The sequence below is a fragment of the Ovis aries genome, chromosome 17 (assembly GCF_016772045.2).
Source record: "Ovis aries strain OAR_USU_Benz2616 breed Rambouillet chromosome 17, ARS-UI_Ramb_v3.0, whole genome shotgun sequence".
In the NCBI taxonomy this organism is placed as follows: Eukaryota; Metazoa; Chordata; class Mammalia; order Artiodactyla; family Bovidae; genus Ovis; species Ovis aries.
The window spans coordinates 62,803,008-62,825,203 of record NC_056070.1 but is presented as its reverse complement, the minus strand read 5'-3'; the positions used below and the strand labels follow the sequence as shown (position 1 = coordinate 62,825,203).

The following is a 22,196-nucleotide window of genomic DNA, read 5'->3' as shown; positions in this document are numbered from 1 at the left end:
GCTCTCATTACCCCCAGCCAATTGCTTGCTGTCCAGAAATTTGGGGAAAGTAAAATGTATAGAGAGAAATTAGGGTACAATTGTGGGCGGAGGGGAAGGATGTAAGACAGACTGATTATAAATGTTTGGCTCCTAATCAGCTTGTGATAAAATTTCCCCTCTCCTCCTGCATGGACAAGAAATGGGATGTTCTGGGTAATCCAGGGTTTTGCATTTTCAAAGAATGAGAACACAGTGAAATTCTCTCAACACTAAAAGCGCACAGGCTGTAATTTAATCTTTAATTTTGTTGTTGTCATTCTAGAAGACTCTTTAGTATATTTTAAAGCAGTGTTCCTTGAAGAGTGGTCCAAGGAAAACCTCAGCTATCAGCATCACTGGATACTTGTCTAAAAATGCCATTTTCAGAGCCCCTGTCCGCCGTGTGTCTACTAAAAATCACTGGGTGATTTTTTTTTTTTAAATGCACATTAAAGTTTGGGAACCACTGCTTTGGAGCAGTGAAAATCAAATTACGAATATCAGTTATCATTGCACTTTGGAGATGCGGGCATTCTGCTTAAATAAGAGTTTTGGATAACAGATTAATGGACCTCATTTCCTTCAAGTCTTGACTAAAGCATCACCCTCCCTGTGAGGACGTTCCTGATGTAAAATTGCTTATCACCTTCTCCCCCATGCCCCCTACCCTCATCATCCCCCTTCCTTCTCCCTGCCACTTACCATTAAGTAACTGACAAATCACCAATTTTATTTATCTATTTATTTATTGTCTGATTCCTGTCTCTATAAGCAAGTTTCGCCAAGGTAGCTGATAGGAATATAGCAACTAAGACAGTGTCTGGTAGGTAGCAGGTGTTCAATAAGTATCTGTGGAATGAATGAATGTGCCAAGTTGCATCTTGGTACTTGGGTGGAATGTCATTGGCCCACTGTATTTCTCAAGAGGATTTTTTAAAAAAGTATAAACCAATTTATGCTTTAATTTTCTGAGTGGTTTTTCAGGGTGTGTCATACTAGAGAGAAAGAACTGAAACTGAATCCTCTAATCTCCTAATTCTGGGGCCTGGGCCAGTTGCTCTAAAGATCATTTTTTCCTTAATGCTGCTGAGATCTTCATTTTACTATGAGGACCATCCATTTACAGCTGCATTGTCCTATGAAGGCTACCCCTCGTAGGACTCCTTGCCCCTACAGTGAAAGTGGAAGGAAGCAACGAGACTGAGATGAACCTGCAGTGGGAGGGGACTTTTGTAAATTCACTCCACACGTGACAGGTAGTGACAACAAGTAGACGCTTCCTTCTCTGAGGTCCTGCACAAGGACGATAATAAATGGATCTTCTCTCACCGGGCTTGGCCAGCTCTGCACAAATGATCCTTATCCATCTCCCACCCTCCAACAGCTAGTACCCAACAGCACTAGCACCAAAATCAATGCTCATGGGCGCTTGGGGCTCCCTCCTTCTATCTCCCAATTGGCCCCATTTTACACACGGGAAACCTGAAATTTAGACCTAGGAATGGTCAGTTCCCTAACAGCGGAGATGCACCCTGCTGATCCCCCAGTCTGGGGGTGTCTGAGAAATTGTGGAACCAGTCAGATGATAAAAACAGGAAAAAGCAAGTTTGTTTCTAGTGTTATGCACACAGGGTGGCAGGATATACCTGCTGAGTGTTCCCAGAAAGTCCCCAAGGAAACCATTAACTTGAGTCTCTCACGAACTTCTACCAGAGGTGGCTGGGGTGGGGGGCGGGGAAAGTATACTGAGAGGAGGGGGATGGGCATCCTTCCAGAGGTCAGGTTTACGTTGCCCAGAGCTCCTGCACACATTAATAAAAGGTGGTTGACTTGAGGGTGGAGGTCAAGGTGAGCAAGGGGCTTGTCAGCGAGGATTGTCACCGGGTTAGGGAGAGTGGACTGAAGGGGGGGTGGTGAGGGAAGGAGTGGAGGTGAGTTTGGTGGGGGGGCTGTGTGGCGCTAAGACCGCCACCCCCCACCTCATCAGGGTTGGGGATTTGGGGAGGAGTGGCTGCTTAGCCTCCTGCTTTGACCCTTTCTTGACTGGTTTCTGCCAGGGAATTGACGACAGCCTGTGGATTTGGAGAGATGGGGTAGGGAGAGTGGCCTGAACCTGCCGGCGATCCAGGGTGGACTAGCGGGGCTAGAGGGAGGGCGTTTAAGGGGTGGACGAGATGGCTCCCAAGAGCCTAGGGCAAAGGCACTAGAGGGTCTCGGAGACCCAGAAGATGGGGATGTGGGGAGAAGGCGTTTGCCTCCATGGGGAGCCCTTTTAAATTGAGACGGACCGAGAGAAGTTATCTTCATACACACTGGGCAGGCATCTTAGGTTCTTCCAATCCGATGGTGTGGGGTTTAGAACTCTGCAAAAAAAAAGGGGGGGCAGTCATTCAAAGAGGAAGGTGCACAGCTGAGCCAACGGGCTTCTAAACTGGAAGCGGGGTGTGAGGGGCCCTCTGGAGGCGCTGACCTTTCCCCCAGCCTCCATAGGGACTGGGCGGTGAGCCTCTGGGACCTGCTTTCCCGAATCCAGACGGAAGTTCGAGCAAGGCTGACCAGAGTTAGCCGGGGAGTGAGGCAAACGGTGGCGATTCCTCACGTTGGGGAGGTGGGGGCAGTGGGTAACCGGCAAACCAAGAACGCGAGTTCGGAGCAGGAGGGTTTCCTCAAAATGACTATAGAGTCCACGGCTGTGGATGGAAGGGGTTGAGGGTGGGGGGACCGGAGAGGGAGTCTCAGAAAGGGTCGAGGGAAACTAACACGGTTTCTACTGGGGTGCTGATGGAGGCTCCCCGCTCGGGACGCGATGCACCGAGAGGGTTCCCCGAACTGGACTTGGGGGAGGGGGGCGGTATGGGACACTGGGAGTGGACCGAGGGCAGCCGAGGAGGGGAACTCTAAATTAGGTTTAGCGGAAATTGGGGGCTCGGAGGGCGATTCTCGCTCCGACTGGGGGAATGGAGGGATCCTCACCAGTTGGAACCTGAGGGCACTGGGGGGCTATCTCCCACCCGACCCAGGGAGACTGGGCATTTCTTAGATTCTACATACCGGGGAACTGAGAGGGAGGACTAGGGATGGGGGGGTCCCCGATCCGGAACCGAGCTACCTTGAAGGCACCGGGAAGCGCTTCATTCCGGGAGGGCGTTCCCGCGGCCCGGCCCCCGTGCCGGGGTGGGTGGGGGGTGCGGCCGCGCCCAGGTCCCGGCCCGCCTCTGGTTTCGAGGGGGTCTCTCTCGCCCTCGGGGACCCGGGAGCCCGGCGGGAGCGGGGTCCGGGCGCCGCCGCCTCCGCGAGCGCCCGGGCGGGCGTGCTGGCGAGCGCTGGGCTTTATGCTCGCAGGGCGGCGGGGGGAGGAGCCGGCAGGTCGGCCCCCGGCGGGCCCTCCCCTCGGCCGTCCCCGCCCGCCCGCCCGAGCGGGGTCGGGGGAGGGGGCAGCATGGCCTGTCCGTCCGGCCCCCTTCGCCGCGCTCCTCATCTGCCCCGCGCCGAGCGCTGCCGCCGCCGCCGCCGCCGCCGCTCCGCTGCCCGCGCCGCCCGCGGCTCCCGATGGAGACTGACGCGCCCCAGCCCGGCCTCGCCTCCCCGGACTCGCCGCACGACCCCTGGTACGTCCCGGCCCGGCCCGGCCCGGCCTCGCTGGCCCGCGCCCGCCCCGGCCCCGCCAACATGGCCGATCCGGGTCGGGCCGGGCCTCCCCGGGGCCCGGGCCCGCGCCCCCTGCGCCCGGGCGCCCGGCGCTCACGCGGGCCCTTTGTGTCTCTCCTCCTCCGCAGCAAGATGTTCATCGGGGGACTCAGTTGGCAGACTACGCAGGGTGAGCGAGCCTGGGAGCGCCCGCCGGCCCGGCGGGGCACCCGGGACCCCCCGGCGCCCCGGAACCGGACACCCCAGCCCGGCCCTGCGCCCCGCTGACCCCGGGCGCCCCTGCGCCGTTTCGCGCCCCGCCCGGGGACCCCGAGAGCGCAGGGCGATCGGCAAGCGCGCACGGCCCAGCGGGTGGAGGGAAGGAGATGAGGGGTTCAGGGGGCATCGGGGGTGGGGGGTGGGCTGGGCCCCGGGGACCCGCCGGCGGCAGCGCCAACTCCGCTCGCACCTGCGGCTCAAACTTTTGTGAGGCGGCTCCCGGAGCGGCGGGAACCCGGCCGGAGCCGTCCCCCCTCCAGCCCTGCTCGGCCCTCGGTTTCCTGGGGCCCCCGTGGGCGCCAGGAGGCTCCAGGGGAGCCGGGTGAAGACCGGGGGTGGGGGGGAAGCGCCGGAGAGCGTGCAGGCTGCTGGGCGCGGGGGCGGCCGGACCGCGCCGGGGTCACTGGGGGCAAAGGACGGGGGAAGGGGGGAAGGGCGCAGGGGCGCGGGCCGGTCCGAAGGCGGGTGTGTGGTTACAGAAGGGCTGCGCGAATACTTCGGCCAGTTCGGGGAGGTGAAGGAGTGTCTGGTGATGCGGGACCCCCTGACCAAGAGATCCAGGTGAGCCCCTCACCCCCTCCTCCGGCTCCCGGCTCGCCCCGCTCCGCCGCCGCTCTCTGCCTTGTAACCATCTGCCTCTCCCTCACTACGGCGCGCAGGGGTTTCGGCTTCGTCACTTTCATGGACCAGGCGGGGGTGGATAAAGTCCTGGCGCAGTCGCGGCACGAGCTCGACTCCAAAACAGTGAGTGGCCCTCGGGGCTTCGGGGGTCTTTTGGGAGAGGGAGGTCGCTGGAGGAGAGGGGCAGGACTCTGTCCGGGGTTGCGGGGGGCGGGGGGGGGCAGTTGGATGGGATCCCAGGAGAAAGGAGGGCGTTTGCCGAGTAGAAGGGCTGCCACGCTCTGAAACTTTGTCAGTCGAGTTGAGGGGAGACGGAGCTGCAAAATCCCAAGCCTGCTAAGCGCTGTTACATCCCCACTCCACCCCAGTCCCTCCAGGACTGGGGAGGGACGGTGAGGCTGGCTCCCCCTCCCTTCACATACTAAACTTGATGCCTCAGAGAGAAGCTTGGGGTGGGGCTAGGTCCCTCCCCTAGCCCAAGTGGGGTGAGTCAGGGCTGCAGTGACCCACCCGTGGCTTCTCTGAACTCCAACTAGTACTTGGCTCCCCCCCCCCACTACCCCATTGCAGACCAATGGCAAAGCATCATTGAATCCCCCCTCCTTCTCGCCCTCCCTCCCCTAACTTTTGGTCAATGAGCTCCTGGCTTTGTGTGGAAGATGTGAACCTGCTTTGCCCGTGGAGGAATTTATGAGGAGGGCCCTAGCTTGCCTGGAAACAACTCTTGCCGGCTGGGTCTGGGGAGAAGCCGCTGGCTGGGCATTCAGACTCTGGGAATATTTTGCTGCTGTCCCGCAGCTCCCCAGTGTCTTGGGCCCTGCAGGGGGCGCTGGCCCAGGCCCCGGCTCCAGGGGAGAGGGGAGAGGAGAAACCCGAGGAAGGGCTCCTCTGTGATGGGGTGACTGTCTGCCAGGGACAGTGCGACCTCTCTCCACACTCCCCCACTCTCCTCCAGCACTGGGCCTCCCTGCTTGGGTCAGTCACCGGCTCCTGCTTACCTGCAACAATAGCTGGTTGTGCCCAAGAATTTGTTAAACTACCGCCTGTCCCCAGCTCCTGTTATCTCTGCCCAGTGGCTCCCACTCTTGCCCGCGGTAATGAGCCAATGAGGCCAGGCCTCAACTTTGCCGGCCCTGAAAGGATCTTCTTGGCGCAGACCGAGTGACCCAAGCTAGGAATGGAGAGACAGTGGCCTATTGTTTTTGGTGATTATCTGCCATCAAGCTGCCTGTTCTCCTACCATCCCCTGTCCTCAGAATGCACTGATGGCTTCTGCGGCACTCAGGAAGCCGAGATGTTGGGACTGGGGTTGGAGCTGGGGGGCAGGGGCATGGACGATGGACAAGAGGAAGAGAGAGGGGAGGAAGGAGCCAGAGATAGGCATCCTTCTGAGATGCAGGACTTTGAAAAGGGCAGGGGCTTTGTGTTTGGCGTTCTCCAGCCTGGGAAAGGGGTGGGGGTGGAAGGGAGGCTTATTGTGGGAAGACTATTTTGGGTTCTGACTTTCACCTTTTATTTACTTGTTGGGTTTTATGTTTCCAGCTGTGAGTCAGAGTGGAGGTAGGGTGTGTCAGCGACTGGTTGTGCGTGGGTCTGTGGGCCCTGGCTTAGGTACCATCTCCCCTTCAGTGTCTGCACAGGGGGACTGTCAGAGGTGTGTTTTGGTGGCTTCCAGGAGAAATAGAAGGATGAACATGTCCATTGAGATACAAAATCAGTGGGCAGCTATCATTATCCCTGGAGCCCCATGGGATTTGGGGAGAGAGGAAGCATTGCCCAGTGTGGAGTTTGGAGGTTCCTTCTCTGTGGGTAGATTCCAGTGGGGGAAACAGGAGGGCTGTTCCCTGGTTCGTGCCATTCAGGCAGTGAGGAGACAGAGTCTGTTGCCTAGAACTAGGCTGAGTTTTGAACGGAAGGAACTGTGGGGAAAGACAGATGTTGCCTGTGATTGGCTGGTGAACTTCTGAGTGGTGTCCACCCACGTGAGTGGCAAGATACTCTGAAATGACTGGGCCTCAGAGGTCCTGTGTTGATCACAGTATCTCGAGCTCTGCCTTTTGATGTTTGTTAGTACGAATATAGTACCTGGGAGTACCCAGGTGCATCTTGCTTTTTCCCCTTTAGTTGTTCATGGCCAAGGGCAAAGGTGGCCTGCTGGTAATAGCACCTTTGTTTGTGCAAAGAAGGGCAGTTCACAAAGGAACGCTTTCACCTGCGTTATCTCATTTGATTCCATGCAGCTGCCTCTGGGAAAAGTGGGTGCTATTGTCCCCACTTTGCAGATGAGGGAACTGAGGCTCAGAGGGGTCAGGCAAGTTCCTAAGATCACAGACTTGGCCAGGGGCCCAAAGTTTCTGAGTCCAAATCCCATGCTCTTGCATGTCACCAAAGCCTGTGCTCTGTTTCACCCCAAGCCGACCTGTACTATCAGGGAACCGTTTGCTTGCACCATCAGGAAGGACTGTTAGATGGCGGTGGTATTGGGAAAACAGAATGGAGTCTACCCTTGTGGTTTACGAACTCTTATCTGAAAGCCTTTTGCAGGCAAAGATTGTTTCCATTCCCAAGGCTCCCGCAATCTGGATTGCCTGCCTCACCTGAACAGGTATCTCTCAGGCAGGAAGGGCTTCAATATACCTGGTGCCGGAAGGAATAAGTCTATGCCTACTTTTTTTCTGGTTCTCACTGAGGGCTAGACAACAAGTGCTTTGTAAGCATTACTTCAAATAATCTGCAGAGGATCCTTTGAGGTGGATGTCAGTACTGGCCCATTTTGCGGGTGAGCTCAAGCCTAAGGCTCAGAGAGGTTAAGTCATTTGTGCACGATCTCACAGCTGGGAAGCTGCGTTAAGTGGGATTTGAACCCAGCAGTCCAGCTCTAACCATTACATCTTTCTGCCAGAGGCCATGGTGGTTTCTGTCACTTCTGTGTCACCTCTGTGTCCTGGGATGAGAGTGGTCCTCAGATCTTCAGGCTGTGTTTAATAACCAAGGCTCCTCTACCTCTGTCTTCTCTTTCAGATTGATCCCAAGGTGGCCTTTCCTCGGCGAGCACAGCCTAAGGTAGGTATGTCTGTGTCTGGGAGCTCTGTACCACCAGTAGAGATTTTCCCATCATTCTCTTCTATGGAAGAGGCTTCTGGGTGGAGTGCTAATGGCATGGCATGGGGTGGGAGGAGGGAGGATTCCTGATGTCCTTGCTTTCTGGATTGCAGACACGATGCATTTTTCCATCTGTGCTCTGGGGTGGACTAGGGAGAGGGGCCTGTGTGTGTTGAGAGAAAGAGGAACCCCTTGGGGGATTCATTGCCCTGTATTTGAAGTCAGTACACTTTGGATTCTGGGCTTCCTTAGTGGCTCAGAGGGTAAAGGATCCGCCTGCAATGTGTGGGACACAGAGATGTGGGTTCAGTCCCTGGGTCGGGAAGATCCCCTGGAGGGGGTATGGCAACCACTCCAATATTCTTGCCTGGAGAATCCCCATGGACAGAGGAGCCTGGCCGGCCACGGTCCATAGGGTCACCCAGAGTTGGACACAGCTGAAGTGCCAGCATGCACGCATGCAAACTTTGGACTCTAATTCTGTGACTTTGGAGATCACAACTTCTGTGCCCGCACCTCTGGGGTGGGAGGCACTCAAATACATCCCAGACTTACCAGCTGAAGCTGAACTAGAGACAGGTCAGGGAGCTACCTCTGACCCCCAGTGCCCCCCCTCCCCAGCTTCCCTCACCTCTGGGATGAGGTGCGTTGGGCTTGCAGAGAGGGAAGGGATCCTAGCATCTGTTACCTGTTATCTTTCAACTTGGGTGACTGTGGCTGCCTTCCTAAGTGTTCTTTGTCCCTGGTGCTGTGGCAGATTTTTCTAGGTGCCCACAAAACAGCTCTCTGAGCAGTGGAGCCATACAGAACTCAAAACTTTTGGTGCAGCACAGGGGCCTAACAGTGGTATTCCAGTTCCCAGGGCAACTAGCTACATCTTGATTTTTAAGCAGTTGAAAACAGGAGACAGGCGGTGGCCTGACTACAGTCCTGGGAGCAGGACCCCTGAGTTGGCTGATATATCATGTGTCCAGGGACTAGGTCCCTCTCCAGGAGATCTCAGTTTCCCCCTTTGCAAGGGGTTGGTGGGAACTGGTAGCTTTGCGATTCTGAGTCATGGCGCCTAGCTCCAGCCACAGTGAAAGGAGAGGGGCAGGTCTGGGGAGACAGGAAAAGGGCATCCCTGCCAGGGTCCAGCAGAGGGCCTGAAAGCAATTATGGACCAGGTATTGGAAGGAAGCCGCACCAGGGAGCACATGGTCGGAATTGGGTTAATTCCATTAAGCAGTTTGGTGACAGAAGGTGCTTTAGTGCTAGGATGGGGCTGGGAATTGCCGTGGATTAGCCATGCGCTCCTGGGGTAATTAGGACCATGTGTTCTTCCTAAAACAGGGCTGGGGCCACGGGGCTGCCAGAGGTTGGGTTGGGAAGAGGTTGATGAGGAAAATGTCGGTGTTAAGTTCAGGGGGACCCTGGGATGGGTCTTGGCCTCTTCTAGGAGTGGCTGGTGGGGTCTTCGAGGTACGGCTGTAGGTGGGTCACTGAGCCAGCCACCCACTTCCTGACACAGACCCCAGGGAGTGAGCCAGGGTGTGGGGTGTACAGCTGCCTGTGACAGGCCCAGAGGTGAGAGTCCAAGGGGGGAGTTTGGGGTGGTAGGGGGGGAGTCTTCTGAGTAGCTGGGGCCACAGAGAGCTGTCAGCTGGCACCCCGGCAGGAGGGCTGGAGCCCCCGCTGGTGGCGGTAGGCCACAGGACTCAGATGCCCACTTTCTCATTCCCTCCCTGAACAGATGGTGACTCGAACGAAGAAGATCTTTGTCGGGGGCCTATCAGTAAACACCACGGTGGAGGATGTGAAGCAGTATTTTGAGCAGTTCGGGAAGGTGGGTCTGAACTAGGGAGCGCTGGCTGGGGGTCAGGGTGGGGGGAGGGGGGCCGGGCTCAGGGTATGAAAGCCCTGTGGAATTTTGGTCAGTAGCAAGTGCGGAGTCCAGCCAGGTCATTCCAATTCCTGCAAGAGTCGCAAAGGGGGCTGGGTCCTTTTGTGGGTGAGGCTGGGCCAAACCCAGCGTTCAGGCTCCTGGCCTATCTGTGGGCTTCAGACTGTGTACGCGTCCCCAGGGAGGGAAGCCATACAGTAGCTATCCCTGTTGTCGCCCTTCTCCTGCTTATCTTTCTTCTCTTGAGGGAGGCTGTGCTCCCGAAGCCAGTTCAATCCAGTCACCCCCTTGGCCTCCTGGGAGTCTGCACCTGTCCAGTCCACAGGGTGGTTGTACCTTCCCCCACTCCTTCCTGCTAAGGATGATAACGAGGCAATAAATATGACTCCCAGTTGTACTCAGAACCCTGCTGTGCAGGTGGGAGCTGCGGTGGGGGGGGGGGCGTTGCAGATCTCTTAGCTTATCGGGGAGGGGCTGCAGAGACCACCCCAAATTCCTGATCAGTCCCAGAGAACTGGTTCTCAGCTCTGCGGTGCCTGGAACTTAAATTTCTGGGCCATTTAGTCCATGCAGAAGCAATGTAGTGACATCAGACAATAGCGTGTCCCCCCTTCCCCAGAAAGGGGAGCGTGTGAACATCAAGGTGCCATGGAGAGATGGCTAGGAGGGGACCAAGTTTTACTTAAGCCTCAGGGTGAAGTAGAGATTTCTGTGCTGAGTCCTGGGGTCCCTGGGCTTTTCAGACGTGAAACAGGCTGCCTGCTGGGTCTCACCTTCTCATCAAGGCCCTTTCGGTTCCCTATATAAGGTGCAAGGCACAGGAGAACCGTGGCTTGGGAATGGGACATGAGCTGGTGACTGGGTGGGTTTCCAGCCCCCTGCCTCTAGGGTAGAAGGCGAGCCGGTGGGAGGTCCCTGGCCAGCGTATGCTGGCGATGCCGGAGCCAGAGGCCTAGGCTCAAGGCACCTCCGCAGGGACCCGGGTACCGGATCCAGGGCAGGTCGGGCGGCCTGGGCCCCAGAGGGAAGGGCGCTCCTGGGAAGCAGCAGGCCCCGCTCGGGCTCCGGTGGGGTGTCTTTGTGTCTGAGCGCCGAGCATTAGAGCTCGCACTAATCTGATCCAGCAGCTGTGATTGGAGGCCGCCTGCCCCCGGGGCCGGCGTTGCCATGGCAACCGGGCCCCAGGAGAAGCCGTCAGCGGCCGCGTCTTTTGTTCGGGCCTAAATCGGCGTTGGCATGTGAAACCGGCCCGGGGAGGCCAGGGGGAGCCGGAGAATAGGCTGCCAGGGAGCGAGGGGGACAGCCGGGAATGCCAAGGGCCCCGCGGCGGGGGGCCCCCCGCCCGGATCGAGGGGCCGCCGCCGAGGGGGGAACAATGGTCAGCCGCCATGGCTGCCACTCAGGCTTAGCGGCCGCCGAACTTGGCGGCTCCCACTGGTCAGCAGGCCTCGGCCGCCTCCCCTCCCCCCCCACCCCCCCGCCCAAGCCCCCCTGCCCCCGGGTTCCCATGGAGACCAAAGCCTATTAAGGACACTGGGCTGGGAGCCTCCCTCCCCTCTGCTGGCCCCAGGAGGGGACGCCAGTGGGGGGTCCAGCCCTGGACCCCCAACCACTTTTCCTTGCTCTATGCCCTGGCCTCAACCCCCCTTGCCTACTCTGGGTCTGTCCAGCCAAGGCCCAGGTTGAAAGGTGGGGGGTGGCCAGGGCTGGTGGAGCGACAGGGGTTGGTTGGAGGAAGGGCGGTGGATTTGGGCTGAATCAGGAACTCAGCAGCGGGATAGGGAAGGAGGGTGTGGCTGGGTTCATCTATTCATTTGTTCAAAAAGTAATCAGGGAGCACAAGTCCCGTGATGGATAGGGTGGTCATGACTGACCTGGCGCTGCCTTCATGGAGCCTTCAAAGCCAGTGGTGTGCAGTCGTTTACTCTCTAGCTTCGCCAGCCTGCCCCATGTGACTGTGGGCAAGCCCCTCTCTAGTAAAGGTACTAATAATAATAACAGCTGCTGTTTATTAAGCGCTTACTCTATCCCGGGTGCTGTGAGTTAGGAGTGTTGCATGCAGATCTCCTTTAACGCCTCCGTATAAGACACAGCTAACGCCCCATTTGACAGATAACGAACTTGAATCATAGAGACCTAAAGCTGCTGGCCAAGGTTACTTTCCAGCTCCAGCCGGTCCTACTCAAAGCCTATGCTTTTATCACAAGCTCCCCCTTTCCGGGTTTCTCTTTTCTCTGTGCCAAACATGAAGTGTCCATCCAGTTTGGACGGCTGAGCTGATTTGGGACTCAGAATGGGTCCATAAGGATGGGAGCAAGGGTGACACCGAGCTGTGCGGCCCTAGGTCAGGCGCCTCTTTGGGCAGAGAGATGTCATTTTCTCCTGAGATTCTGCAGGGGGACCCAGCTGCCTCCTGACTTACTGGTGTGGGGGGATCCTGGTTCTCCTTGGGGAAAGTCCGGGGCCTGATTGCTGCTTGGTTCCTAAGAGCTGAAGGACCAGCCAGCTCAGAGGCCGCCCTTTCCACTTTAACAAGGCGGATGACAACCTGGAAAGAGAGCAAAGGCGAGTGGGGAAGAGGCTGTGCCCCAAGGCCTCAGGAAGTTTTCCTTGATCCCTTGGGTGTCTGACCATTTGGGGGAGGGTCTGCAGCTGGAGTGGGAGGTGGAATGGGGAGAGGCAGTGTCAGAGGCAGCCCTTGATTCCACCCAGGATGAATCCGACCTTAGCTTAACCCCGTGAGACAGCTGACATTGGCTGAAGAATTAAGAGGGCAAGGAGGAAGCAGCAGATGTAGGCAGAGGGAAGCTGGGACTGCAGAAGGGAAGAGAAGGCCTGTGGCTGTCCGTGCATCCAAGAGGATGCCTTGAGGGAGCAGCAAGAAGAGAAGACTTGGGGTCCAAGGGATGGGGAATAATGCAGAACCTCCCCCTTCCTCCACCCTTCTCCCCTCCCCCAGTCAGTGGGAGGCCAGCAGCCCAAGCACTGAACTCTACTTGCTTTAATTACAGCCTCTAGCAAAAGGAAACCTCAATTAGAGGAAAAGATCTGTACAAGGAGAGGGGAGTTGGGTCTGACTGGAGTGGCTGCTGGCCTCCTGGCCTTTTGCAAGTAGGAAAGAGGCTTTCACTTCCCCATCTCCTATCTTACTCCTCTATTTTCTCCTCTAGCACCCACTGTCTGCCTCCTCCTACTCCTCCCAGGCTTGATCTGGGATGTGCTGTGTGACCCTGGACATGTGACTTTACCTCTCTGAGCCCATTTCCTCATCAACAGAATGAGGCTCTTACCATGCAAGGAGAAGACGGTGGGGCAAAGTGCCAGGCATATAGTGGGTGCTTAATATTTGCAGGAGAATCTGGTGGTTGAACAGGGGTGCTATGGCAGCCAGTGGGGTTGCAGATGGAATGCTGTCCCCCACCCAGGAAGCAGGCTGAGGATAAAGCCTGGACTGGGTAGGAGGGGAGTGGGTGTCGGAGCCCTCGCTCCTGGGTTGCGGTGGAGACCCCTGGGTCTGGTGGGTCCTCCACGGGAGCTCTGTTTTAGGTGGATGATGCCATGCTGATGTTTGACAAAACCACCAACCGGCACCGAGGTAAGTGTGGCCCCTCCCCCTTCCTAGGCTGGGCTGGGGGGCCTGTGGTCAGCCAGGGGGCTACAGGTCACAGCTGCCCTTTCATCTCGCCTCCTGACATCCTATCCCCGAGGATCTGCATCCTCTCCCGGGCCTGGCCTTACAGAAGGCTTTTGTCCCGCCGTTTCCTGTGCTAGAAACTTGCCGAATTGCAGACACCCGAGAGGAGAGGAACGGAGGAGTGGACCTCTCCTCCCCCTGCAACTGAGCCCTCCGCCCCCGCCCCAGCCGGTGTCTGCTGGGCTTACCTTGTCCCTGGTAACCAGAGCTGGGGCCCGGCCACCCCAGGGTCAGGCTGACTCTACAGTCTGCTCCTGCCACTGGCCCCCTTGCCCCACCCCTAGGCCGAGCCCAGCCCCCTTGCCCCTGGATCTGTGAGCATCTGGGCCACCGGGTGTGCACTGCCTGCTTGTTTTTTTCCCAAGGGCCTTGCCTTCTGAGAAATACCATTCCAGCCCCTGGGGCACACCCAGGAGGAGGCAGGGTTGTTTCTCCAGTGCCTTCAGAGCTTTGGGCCTTTTAGCCTGTTTGGGGAATGGGGTATGTGCTGGTGTGTGTGTGTGTGTGTATGTGTTTGTACCTATGCATGTGAGGGTATTTGATACTGAACAGTTGTGTAGACCTAGCATGTCAGGGTAACTCATATGCACACAGGGGCCTTTATGCCTTTGTGAGCACTAGTTAGAGTGTTTCTGTTATGTATGGGTATCTAGGGGTGTGTATGTGTGTGTATATTTGTATACAAAAATATACTTGTCCATGTTCATGTACGTTTTTAGGAGTATTTGTGTGTGTATTTTTAAAGTATTTCTATTTCCCTCTCTGGAAAGCATCTGAGGAAGAGAAAAGGCTTGTTGAATGTGATTTGCATCACAGCCCTGCCTCTTTCTAATTTGCTATGTGATCTTGGGCCAGTCACTTCACTGAGCCTTGGTTTTCACCTCTATGATTTGGGAACTGAAATCCTATCTCATCACGTAATTGAGAGGTTGCCAGGGTGCGGGCGAAGCCTCTCATTAATTCTTAGACACTTGCCTGTAGGAAGGGAGTGAGTGCTGTTGGTATGACCTGGGGCTGGGTTTTGACCAGGAGCCCGGTTCTGACCTTGCCTTTGCCCTGCAGGGTTCGGCTTTGTCACATTTGAGAGTGAAGACATCGTGGAGAAAGTGTGTGAAATCCACTTCCACGAAATCAACAATAAAATGGTGAGCATGTGGACTTCCCTAGCGGTGCAGTAGTTCAGACTCTGCGCTCCCACTGCAAGGGGGACGGGTTCAATCCCTGGTGGGGAACGTTATGCATGATGTGCAGAGGGGGACTGGGGCTCTAGCCTGAGTCAGCCAGGGAATGCTTGGAGGTTCTGGAGGCAGGCAGAGAGGCCTCACAGTCGGTGGGCCAGAGCCAGTTTTTTCATCCCCCTGAAAATGTGGACAGGAATATGGCGGTTAGAAAGCACAGCTGGTGGGCTCAGAGGGACTTGAGGGGAAATCCTTATTCCACCGCTTCCTAGTCTAGTCATTGGACAGATGACTTCCCCTCTCAGCCTCAGTTCCCTCATCTGTAAAACGAGAGTGTCAGTAGTACCTCCATCCGTCTCAGGGCCGGTGTAAGCATTTGATGAACCACCGCATGCTCAACCCATCTCTAGCACATTGCGATCACGCCAAAAATAGTAACTACAAAATGAACAAGAGGCCTACCAGGGAATAGGAGGGTCCCTGACCCTGGGTCTATAGGAGGGACTGACTGCCGGATCTCATTGCAGGTGGAATGTAAGAAAGCTCAGCCAAAAGAGGTGATGTCACCAACGGGCTCGGCCCGGGGGAGGTCTCGAGTCATGCCCTACGGGATGGATGCCTTCATGCTGGGCATCGGCATGCTGGGTATGTGCTAGGCCTGCACCTGTGGCTTCTTCCTGCCCAGAACTGCACCTGGGGCTGCCAGGAGCTGTGTGGGTGTTGCCTGTCCTCTGTGGTCTGCCCTCCTGTCTGGGAAGAGGTGTGTGGACCAAGGATCTCAGGTCTGGCAGTCCTAACGAAGGTGGGCCATTTGGTTGTGGGGTGCTGCCCTCTGGTGGTGACTGAAAGAATGGTCCAGTTGCTCCTTATTAATTGGTCCTTCTGTCCATCCCACCGTTCAATTTGTTTGTCCACTCATCCATCCAGTTAGTAGTTATTGAGCAGCTATAAATGCCAGGCCCTTTGCCAAGAATTACAGCAGTGACTTTCCTTGGAGCTTTATGGTCTGGCAGGAAAAACAAATAAGTCCCTGGTGGCTCAGTGGTAAAGAATCTACCTGCCAATGCAGGAGACGCGGGTTCCATCCTTGAGTCAGGAGGATTCTCTGGAGAAGGAAATGGCAACCCACTCTAGTATACTTGCTTGGAAAATCCCTGGACAGAGGAGCCATGGGGTCACAAAAGAGTCGGACAAAACTTAGTGACTAACAACAAAAACATAATAGGTTTGGGATGGAGAAGTATAGGGGCCAAGGGAGCATGGTCATAGAGAAGCTGACCAAGACTTGGAGACGCTAGGATATTTAAGCTGAGTCTGAGGGTTGAGTAGGAGCTAAGTCATGGGAGGGCATGGAGCAGGGGAGGGTAAAAATGATCAGGCAGATCGAACAGCATTTACAGACGCACAGGCCTTTGGGAAGGTAGAGAGAAGCCTGTTTCCTCTTGTTTGTTCGACTAATATTTATTGAGCAGCTTCTGAGAAATAGGACCTGCCTTCATTGTAATTCCCATCAAGTGAGAGATAAGATTAAACAGATCGTGTCACCACAGACTGACTGGAGGCTGTGGGAGGCCTGAGGAGGCACCTAAATCGACCTGGGGGTTGGGGAAGCTCCCTGGGGAGGGGGGGGTCAAGGTCACCATGAGCCTTGGAAGATGAACAGGAGTCAGCAGTGCTTGGGGCCCTTGACCAAGGGTGAAAAACCTGAGCTGGGACCCCAAGAAGGTCACAGTCTTCCTGGAGAGACAAGCTGTATATACACAGAAAGAGAACACTAACAAGGGGGTCTTTATGCTGGAGATGGGGGAGGGGTGCCCTGAGGACTCAGAGAAGGGGGTATAGCATGGGCTAGAGGGTCAGGAATGGGCTCACAGATAAAGAGGGTGAGGAGCATACCCACCAAGTGGAACACTGTCTGCTCCTGAAGTTTTGTTTTTGTTTTTTGACTTTTTATTTGAAAGTAACTTTACATTTTCAGAAGAATTGGAAACGTAAAGTAGTAGTACCAAAAAATCCATATACCCTTTACCAGATTCATCTGTTGCTTTTTTTAAAGATTTTTTTCTAATGTGGATCATTTTAAAATCTTTATTGAGTTTGTTACAATATTGCTTCTTTTTTAATGTTTTGGTGTTTTGCCTGAGAGGCATGTGAGATATTAGACTTGGTTGGGGGACAACCAAGGATTGAACTCTTAATTCCTTTGGAAGGTGATGTCTTAACCAGTGGACCACCAGAGAAGTCCCCAGATTCACTTATTGTTAACATCATACCCTATTTGCTTTTCTCATTCCTCCATAAGTATATGTGTGTATATATATATATATACATATGCATACACACACATATATGATATGCTTATGATTTTTCTCTAAATCATTTGAGGGTAAATTACTTCAGTGTGTATTTCCCAAGATTAGGGGTGTGCTTTCATGAAACATGATAATTATCAACTTCATATATTTATATTGATACAATATTTTAATCTAATCTACTATTTTCTGATTTTATCAGTTGATCCAGTACTATCCTTTATAGCTATTTCTGTCCTCCAGAACAAGATCCACCAGAATCAGTTTTTGAATTTAGTTGTTCTGTTTCTTTAGTGTCCTTTGGAACTCTGAGAAAATTTTCTTTTCAAAACAATTTATTAGCTGGTTTTACCCCTTTTAAAAAATGGGGGAGGGGACTTCCCTTGCAGTGCAGTGGTTAAAACTCAGTGCTTCCGCTGCAGTGGGTATGGGTTTGATCTCTGATCGGAGAACTAAGATCCCACATGTGCTTGTCAAAGCCCCCCACCGCCAAAAAACGTGAGGGTGGGAAAGAGAAAAGAATAATTCTAACCAATAGAGAATCATGGTTAAGAGACTTGGAGCCAGTCAGATCTGATTTTGAATCCCAATTATACCATTATTACTCACTATGTGATCTTTCTTTCAAAGCTGCAAATATCTGTTATATGCATACTAAGTAGTAGGCACTGTGCTGGTGATGGAGAGACAGAAATAAAAGGTGGGGAAGACAGAAAATCAGCTTTTGAAGAAATCCTGGGATAAGTTCAGATACTGGTCATCTGTGCTATGAAAGGAAAAAACCAGGGTGACATGATAAATATTGAAAGGAAAAACCAGGGAGAATCACATGATAAATACTGTTGTAACTGATGAGAGAGAGGTCTTTTGCGGGATCACTTCTCTGAGGAGGTGACATTTGAGCTGCCTCTTGCACAGTGAGAAGGGCATAGTCATGTGAAAACCTGAGGAAGAGTGTCCCAGGCAGAGGAATTATCATGTGCAAAGGCCCTGGGGTGGGAAGGAGCTTGTGAGTTTGAAAAGCAGCGTGGAGGCCAGGGTGGCCACAGCAGGGTGAGAGAGGCAGGGTGTAGACGAGGAGAGGATAGAGGTAGGAGCCAGAGCACGAAGAACCTCGATAAGGGTTAGGGTTATTCTCAGCTAGTGTCACCTCACTGAGCCTCAGTTTCTCTGCCTATAAAATGAGGCTCCTAACAGTGCCACTTGGGGTTCTTAAGGAGAGAGCAAAGTGTGCAGGGGGCTTTGTATAGGGCTTGGCATGCAGATGGTATGTATGTGGTAAATGTGATTATTATTCGTGATACATCCTCCCCCACAGTGCTGTAGATAAAGCATCTGACACTGGTCCCCTTGCCTTATCAGGTTACCCTGGTTTCCAAGCCACGACCTATGCCAGCCGGAGTTATACAGGCCTCGCCCCCGGCTACACCTACCAGTTCCCTGGTAAGTCCTGCCCAGTGTCCATCTGCTGCCAGCATGTCCCCGGTTCCTGGGCAGTCTGACTCCTCAGGGCAGTGTTCAGGGGGTGGTGCATGGCTGGGGGGAGGTCTGCCTGCTGGAGGTTAGGAAGGAAGGGCATGTCTGAGGAAGGAGCGCCTCTCCCCACCCAGCACCCCCTCCCCTCCTGAGAAGCTGGGGGTGGGGCTCCCTGTGTGGCCCTGCATGACACCCCTCCCTCCCAGGATGACCTCTGCCTGCCTCTTGCCTTTCCTCCCTACCTACCTCCAGGGTTGCCGCTTCCACCAAAAGGGCATCAGGCTTGTGGTGGGGAGTCCCCCCTGAGGGCCAGCGTTGGCTGTGTCCTTATGGACTCACCTATAATGACCATGTGCTACAGTGAGCTCCTTCCAAGGCAGATGAGACCTTTTGAGACCCTGAATGCTGAAAAGCAATTTAAAACCACAATGATCACCACCCTCATTTGCAATTCAAAATAAGAACAACACTAGCCCTTCCCATACTGGCAAGAAGCCCAACAAACTTCTGAGCCTTTCCCATGATGACTATTCATTGTTTTTTTTAATATCAAATATCGTATTTTTGCAAGGCTCTTGTTTGTTTTTCGGTCTTATTTCTCTGGAGGGTTCCCTAAGCCCTTGCACCTTGGGCTGTCCAGCTATGACTCCTCTGTGCACATGACCCTGACTAGTCCTGATAGTGATCTCCGGGGGGAGGCGGGATGAGCCGGATTTTCTAGGTGAGGAAATGGGCTCAGAGGGGAAAAGTGACTGCAAAGATGACTCATCTAGAAGGTGGCAGAGCTGCTCTAGGGTCATTGCTTGCCTGCCCCCAAAACAGAACAAAAGGATGGATTCTGGGAGATGTTTTAGTGCCTTCAGACCTTTTAAGAAAAACACCAAGGACAGAAGCTCCACCATCTCCCAGTGCCCCGGGTGTAGGTGGCAACTCTGCCCACTTGTCCCTTCCCTGTTGGTCTCGCCTCTGCCTTTGTCTCCTTCCCCACCCTGGCCTGCTGGCCTGCGTGCTCTCCCCATCCGCAGCTCTCGGGTCCTGTGCATGGCCTGTCCCGCGGGTGCCTTCGTCCTCCCTGGGCCACGCCCGAGGGGCCTCTCTGCATCTTCCTAAGCTGTTTTACGTTTCATTTTAGAATTCCGTGTAGAGCGGACCCCTCTCCCGAGCGCCCCAGTCCTCCCCGAGCTTACAGGTCAGTCGCTCGGATTTCGTACACCTCACAGGCCACATGGGGGAGAAAGAGAATGACCCAGGGACCGACCCCGGGAAAGCTCGGGGGACCCTCTTCTCCTGCCCTCCAGCCCTCTGGCGGTGCGGCAGCCTCAGGCACTGGCCAGTCTGCGTAGCTACATGGTCCTTAAGGGTAGGGCACAGGGCCAAGCCCAGCAGATGGAGGTGAAATCACTCATTCATCCATTTGACAAATATTTATCTAGCGCCTCCGGTATGCCAGGCACCGTGTAGGTGCTGGGATCCAGCGGTGAACCAGCCAGGGTCTCAAACTCAGAGCGGAGTGGGCGGGGTGGGGACGTCAGGACATGGTGGTGGGCGTGGCTCCGCTCTGCCCCTGCGAGGACGCAATGTAGAAACCCGGTTATGTTCAGATCCCATTTTTCCAAGAGAAGCCAGAAACCCGGCTTTCACTTTCAAATGAATTTTCAGTTATTTTCAAATATTAGCAACAAATTTCAAATTTTTAAGTTCCCTGGGGACCAAATGAAACCTATTTGAGGGCTGAACCCAGCCTATTTGCAACTCGTGGGCAAGTAGGGCGATGTGTGCGGCCATCCTGGGCGATTTCTCCAGCTGGAGTTTTCACCTGGGCCTGTCAGCTCAGCTCTGGAGCTGGGGCCGGGGCGGAGGCCCACAGCAAGGGGCAAGGGGCAAGGGGCGGATGCAGATGACGTGGGCTGCAACAGGTTTCTCTGTTCAACCTGCTTCTCCCCTCACCCCACCCCCAGACTCCTTCCCCGAACCTAGCCACATGTGGAAGACACAAGCGTGGACGCTGCTTTAGATGAGAACTTCCTTCCAAGGGGTGCCTAGGGGGCCCCCAAAATGGGGCAGCAGAAAGAGGCACCTGGGGTGAAGGAGGGGGAGGGAGTCTTGGCGGTGGGGGTGATAGAAGATCTTCCCTGAGCAGAGTGAGGCAGATGGGGGTCTTTCCTACTCATCTTGGAACTTGTGTTGAGGGCCTACTGTGTGAGACAGACAGCCAAGCCCTGGAAGCAAAGAAGGAACCAGACAGCCAGGCTCTCATCTGCAGAACTTGTGCTCTAGAGAGAGAGATAAATACTTATTATACAAATGAGTAATGCTTTACTGTTGTGATGAGAGCATGCTGGTTTTGCTTTCAGGAAATGCCTAACTGGGCCCTAAACCAGACCTCAGGGCCCAGCCCTGCCCTTAAAGAATTGAGGGAAGAAATAGCCCCTCTGCAGACATTTTGGCCTGGGGAGGCAGTGGGTTTGAGGCTGAGCAGTTCTTGGAGGTCTGGGGTCTGAGCTTTTCCCTCACTTTCAAGGGACGACAGTATTTCCTCGTGCGTTTAATCAATATTTGTTGTGCCAAACGCTGTACCAGGCGGTGGGGATTCAGTAGGGAGTGAGACAGACAAACTCCCTGCCCTCCTGGAGTTGACAGTCTGGTGGAGGGAGACAGGAATAAACAAGTAAATCAAGATACTTGCACCGGGTGAGGGGTTCCACAAGGAAAATAAAACAAGATGTGCTAAGGTGCTTGGGTCGGGGTGAGGGGCTGCCTTAGTAGGGGTAGTCAGAGAAGGCTTCTCAAAGGAGTTGATGTTTTGAGTGAGAAGGTGCCAGCACTCTAAAGATCTTAGGCAAAGTGTCTCCCAACTGTGCAGGCATGCTGTCCTAGATTTTCATCTCCTGGTCCAACAACCTACCTCAGAATTTTCACAAGGATTTTTTTTTTTCCAGAGTCCCTTACCTCACTTCCAGTTCCAGTTCAGGGCTAGGGTACTAAAACAAAAGACGCTGGCTCTGGATGGGAGTGTGGCCTCCCAGGGTTGCAGTGGCAGAGTCAAGCAGTAGGGGGTGCTCACCCCCAGCCGGAGGCAGCTCCAGGCTCACGACAACCCATCATTAAAGCACGAATCCCTCCTAGTTATATTCCTCCTAGTTCAGTTCAGTTCAGTCATTCAGTTGTATCCAGCTCTTTGGGACCCCATGGACTGCAGCACACCAGGGCTTCCCTGTCCATCACCAACTCTAGGAACTTACTCAAACTCATGTCCATTGAGTCAGAGATGCCATCCAACCATCTCATCCTCTGTTGTCCCCTTCTTCTCCCACCTTCAATCTTTCCCAGCATGAGGGTCTTTTCAGATGAGTCAGTTCTTCCCATCAGGTGGCCAAAGTATTGGAGTTTCAGTTTCAGCATCAGTTCTTCCAGTGAATATTCAGGACTGATTTCCTTTAGGATTGACTGGTTTGATCTTGCAGTCCAAGGGACTCTCAAGAGCCTTCTCCAACAACACAGTTCAAAAGCATCAATACTTTGGTGCTCAGCTTTCTTTATAGCCTAACTCTCACATCCATACATCACTACTGGAAAAACTGTAGCTTTGACTAGATGGGCCTTTGTTGGCAAAGTAATGTCTCTGCTTTTTAATATGCTGTCTAGGTTGGTCATAGTTTTTCTTCCAAAGAACAAGCGTCTATTAATTTCATGGCTGCAGTCACCATCTGCAGTGACTTTGGAGCCCCCTCAAAATTCTCTCACTGTTTCCATTGTTTCCCCATCTATTTGCCATGAAGTGATGGGACCAGATGCCATGATCTAAGTTTTCTGAATGTTGAGTTTTAAGCCAACTTTTTCACTCTCCTCTTTCACTTTCATCAAGAGGCTTTTCAGTTCTTCACTTTCTTCCCTAAGGGTGGTGTCATCTGCGTATCTGATGTTATTGATATTTCTCCAGGCAATCTTGATTCCAGCTTGTGCTTCCATCCAGCCTGGCATTCACATGATGTGCTTTGCATATA

The 22,196-nt window shown here is 54.3% G+C and overlaps 1 protein-coding gene and 1 long non-coding RNA gene across 5 annotated transcripts in view; one reads left to right on the top strand and one right to left on the bottom strand.

Annotated features, from left to right (window-relative positions):
* Window positions 1-748: 748 nt before the first annotated feature.
* LOC121816872 (uncharacterized) lies at window positions 749-3,337 on the bottom strand. Its single transcript, XR_006056588.2, has 2 exons — window positions 2,492-3,337; window positions 749-2,384 (listed from the first exon to the last, which is right to left on the bottom strand). It is a non-coding gene; the product is annotated as an uncharacterized LOC121816872 (long non-coding RNA).
* Window positions 3,338-3,497: 160 nt separating this feature from the next.
* Window positions 3,498-22,196, top strand: part of MSI1 (musashi RNA binding protein 1) — a 24,868-nt gene continuing 6,169 nt past the window's right edge. For 2 of the 4 annotated variants that reach the window (XM_042234074.2, XM_027956616.3), the window contains exons 1-11: window positions 3,498-3,629; window positions 3,798-3,838; window positions 4,407-4,488; window positions 4,587-4,671; window positions 7,570-7,611; window positions 9,383-9,475; window positions 13,079-13,127; window positions 14,289-14,371; window positions 14,932-15,049; window positions 18,079-18,159; window positions 19,325-19,381. In XM_042234074.2, coding sequence (XP_042090008.1) covers window positions 3,571-3,629; window positions 3,798-3,838; window positions 4,407-4,488; window positions 4,587-4,671; window positions 7,570-7,611; window positions 9,383-9,475; window positions 13,079-13,127; window positions 14,289-14,371; window positions 14,932-15,049; window positions 18,079-18,159; window positions 19,325-19,381 — 790 coding nt within the window. In that variant the 5' untranslated portion in view covers window positions 3,498-3,570. The remainder of the gene's footprint in view (window positions 3,630-3,797; window positions 3,839-4,406; window positions 4,489-4,586; window positions 4,672-7,569; window positions 7,612-9,382; window positions 9,476-13,078; window positions 13,128-14,288; window positions 14,372-14,931; window positions 15,050-18,078; window positions 18,160-19,324; window positions 19,382-22,196) is intronic. The other 2 variants (XM_042234077.2, XM_042234075.2) reach the window with 1 other exon arrangement.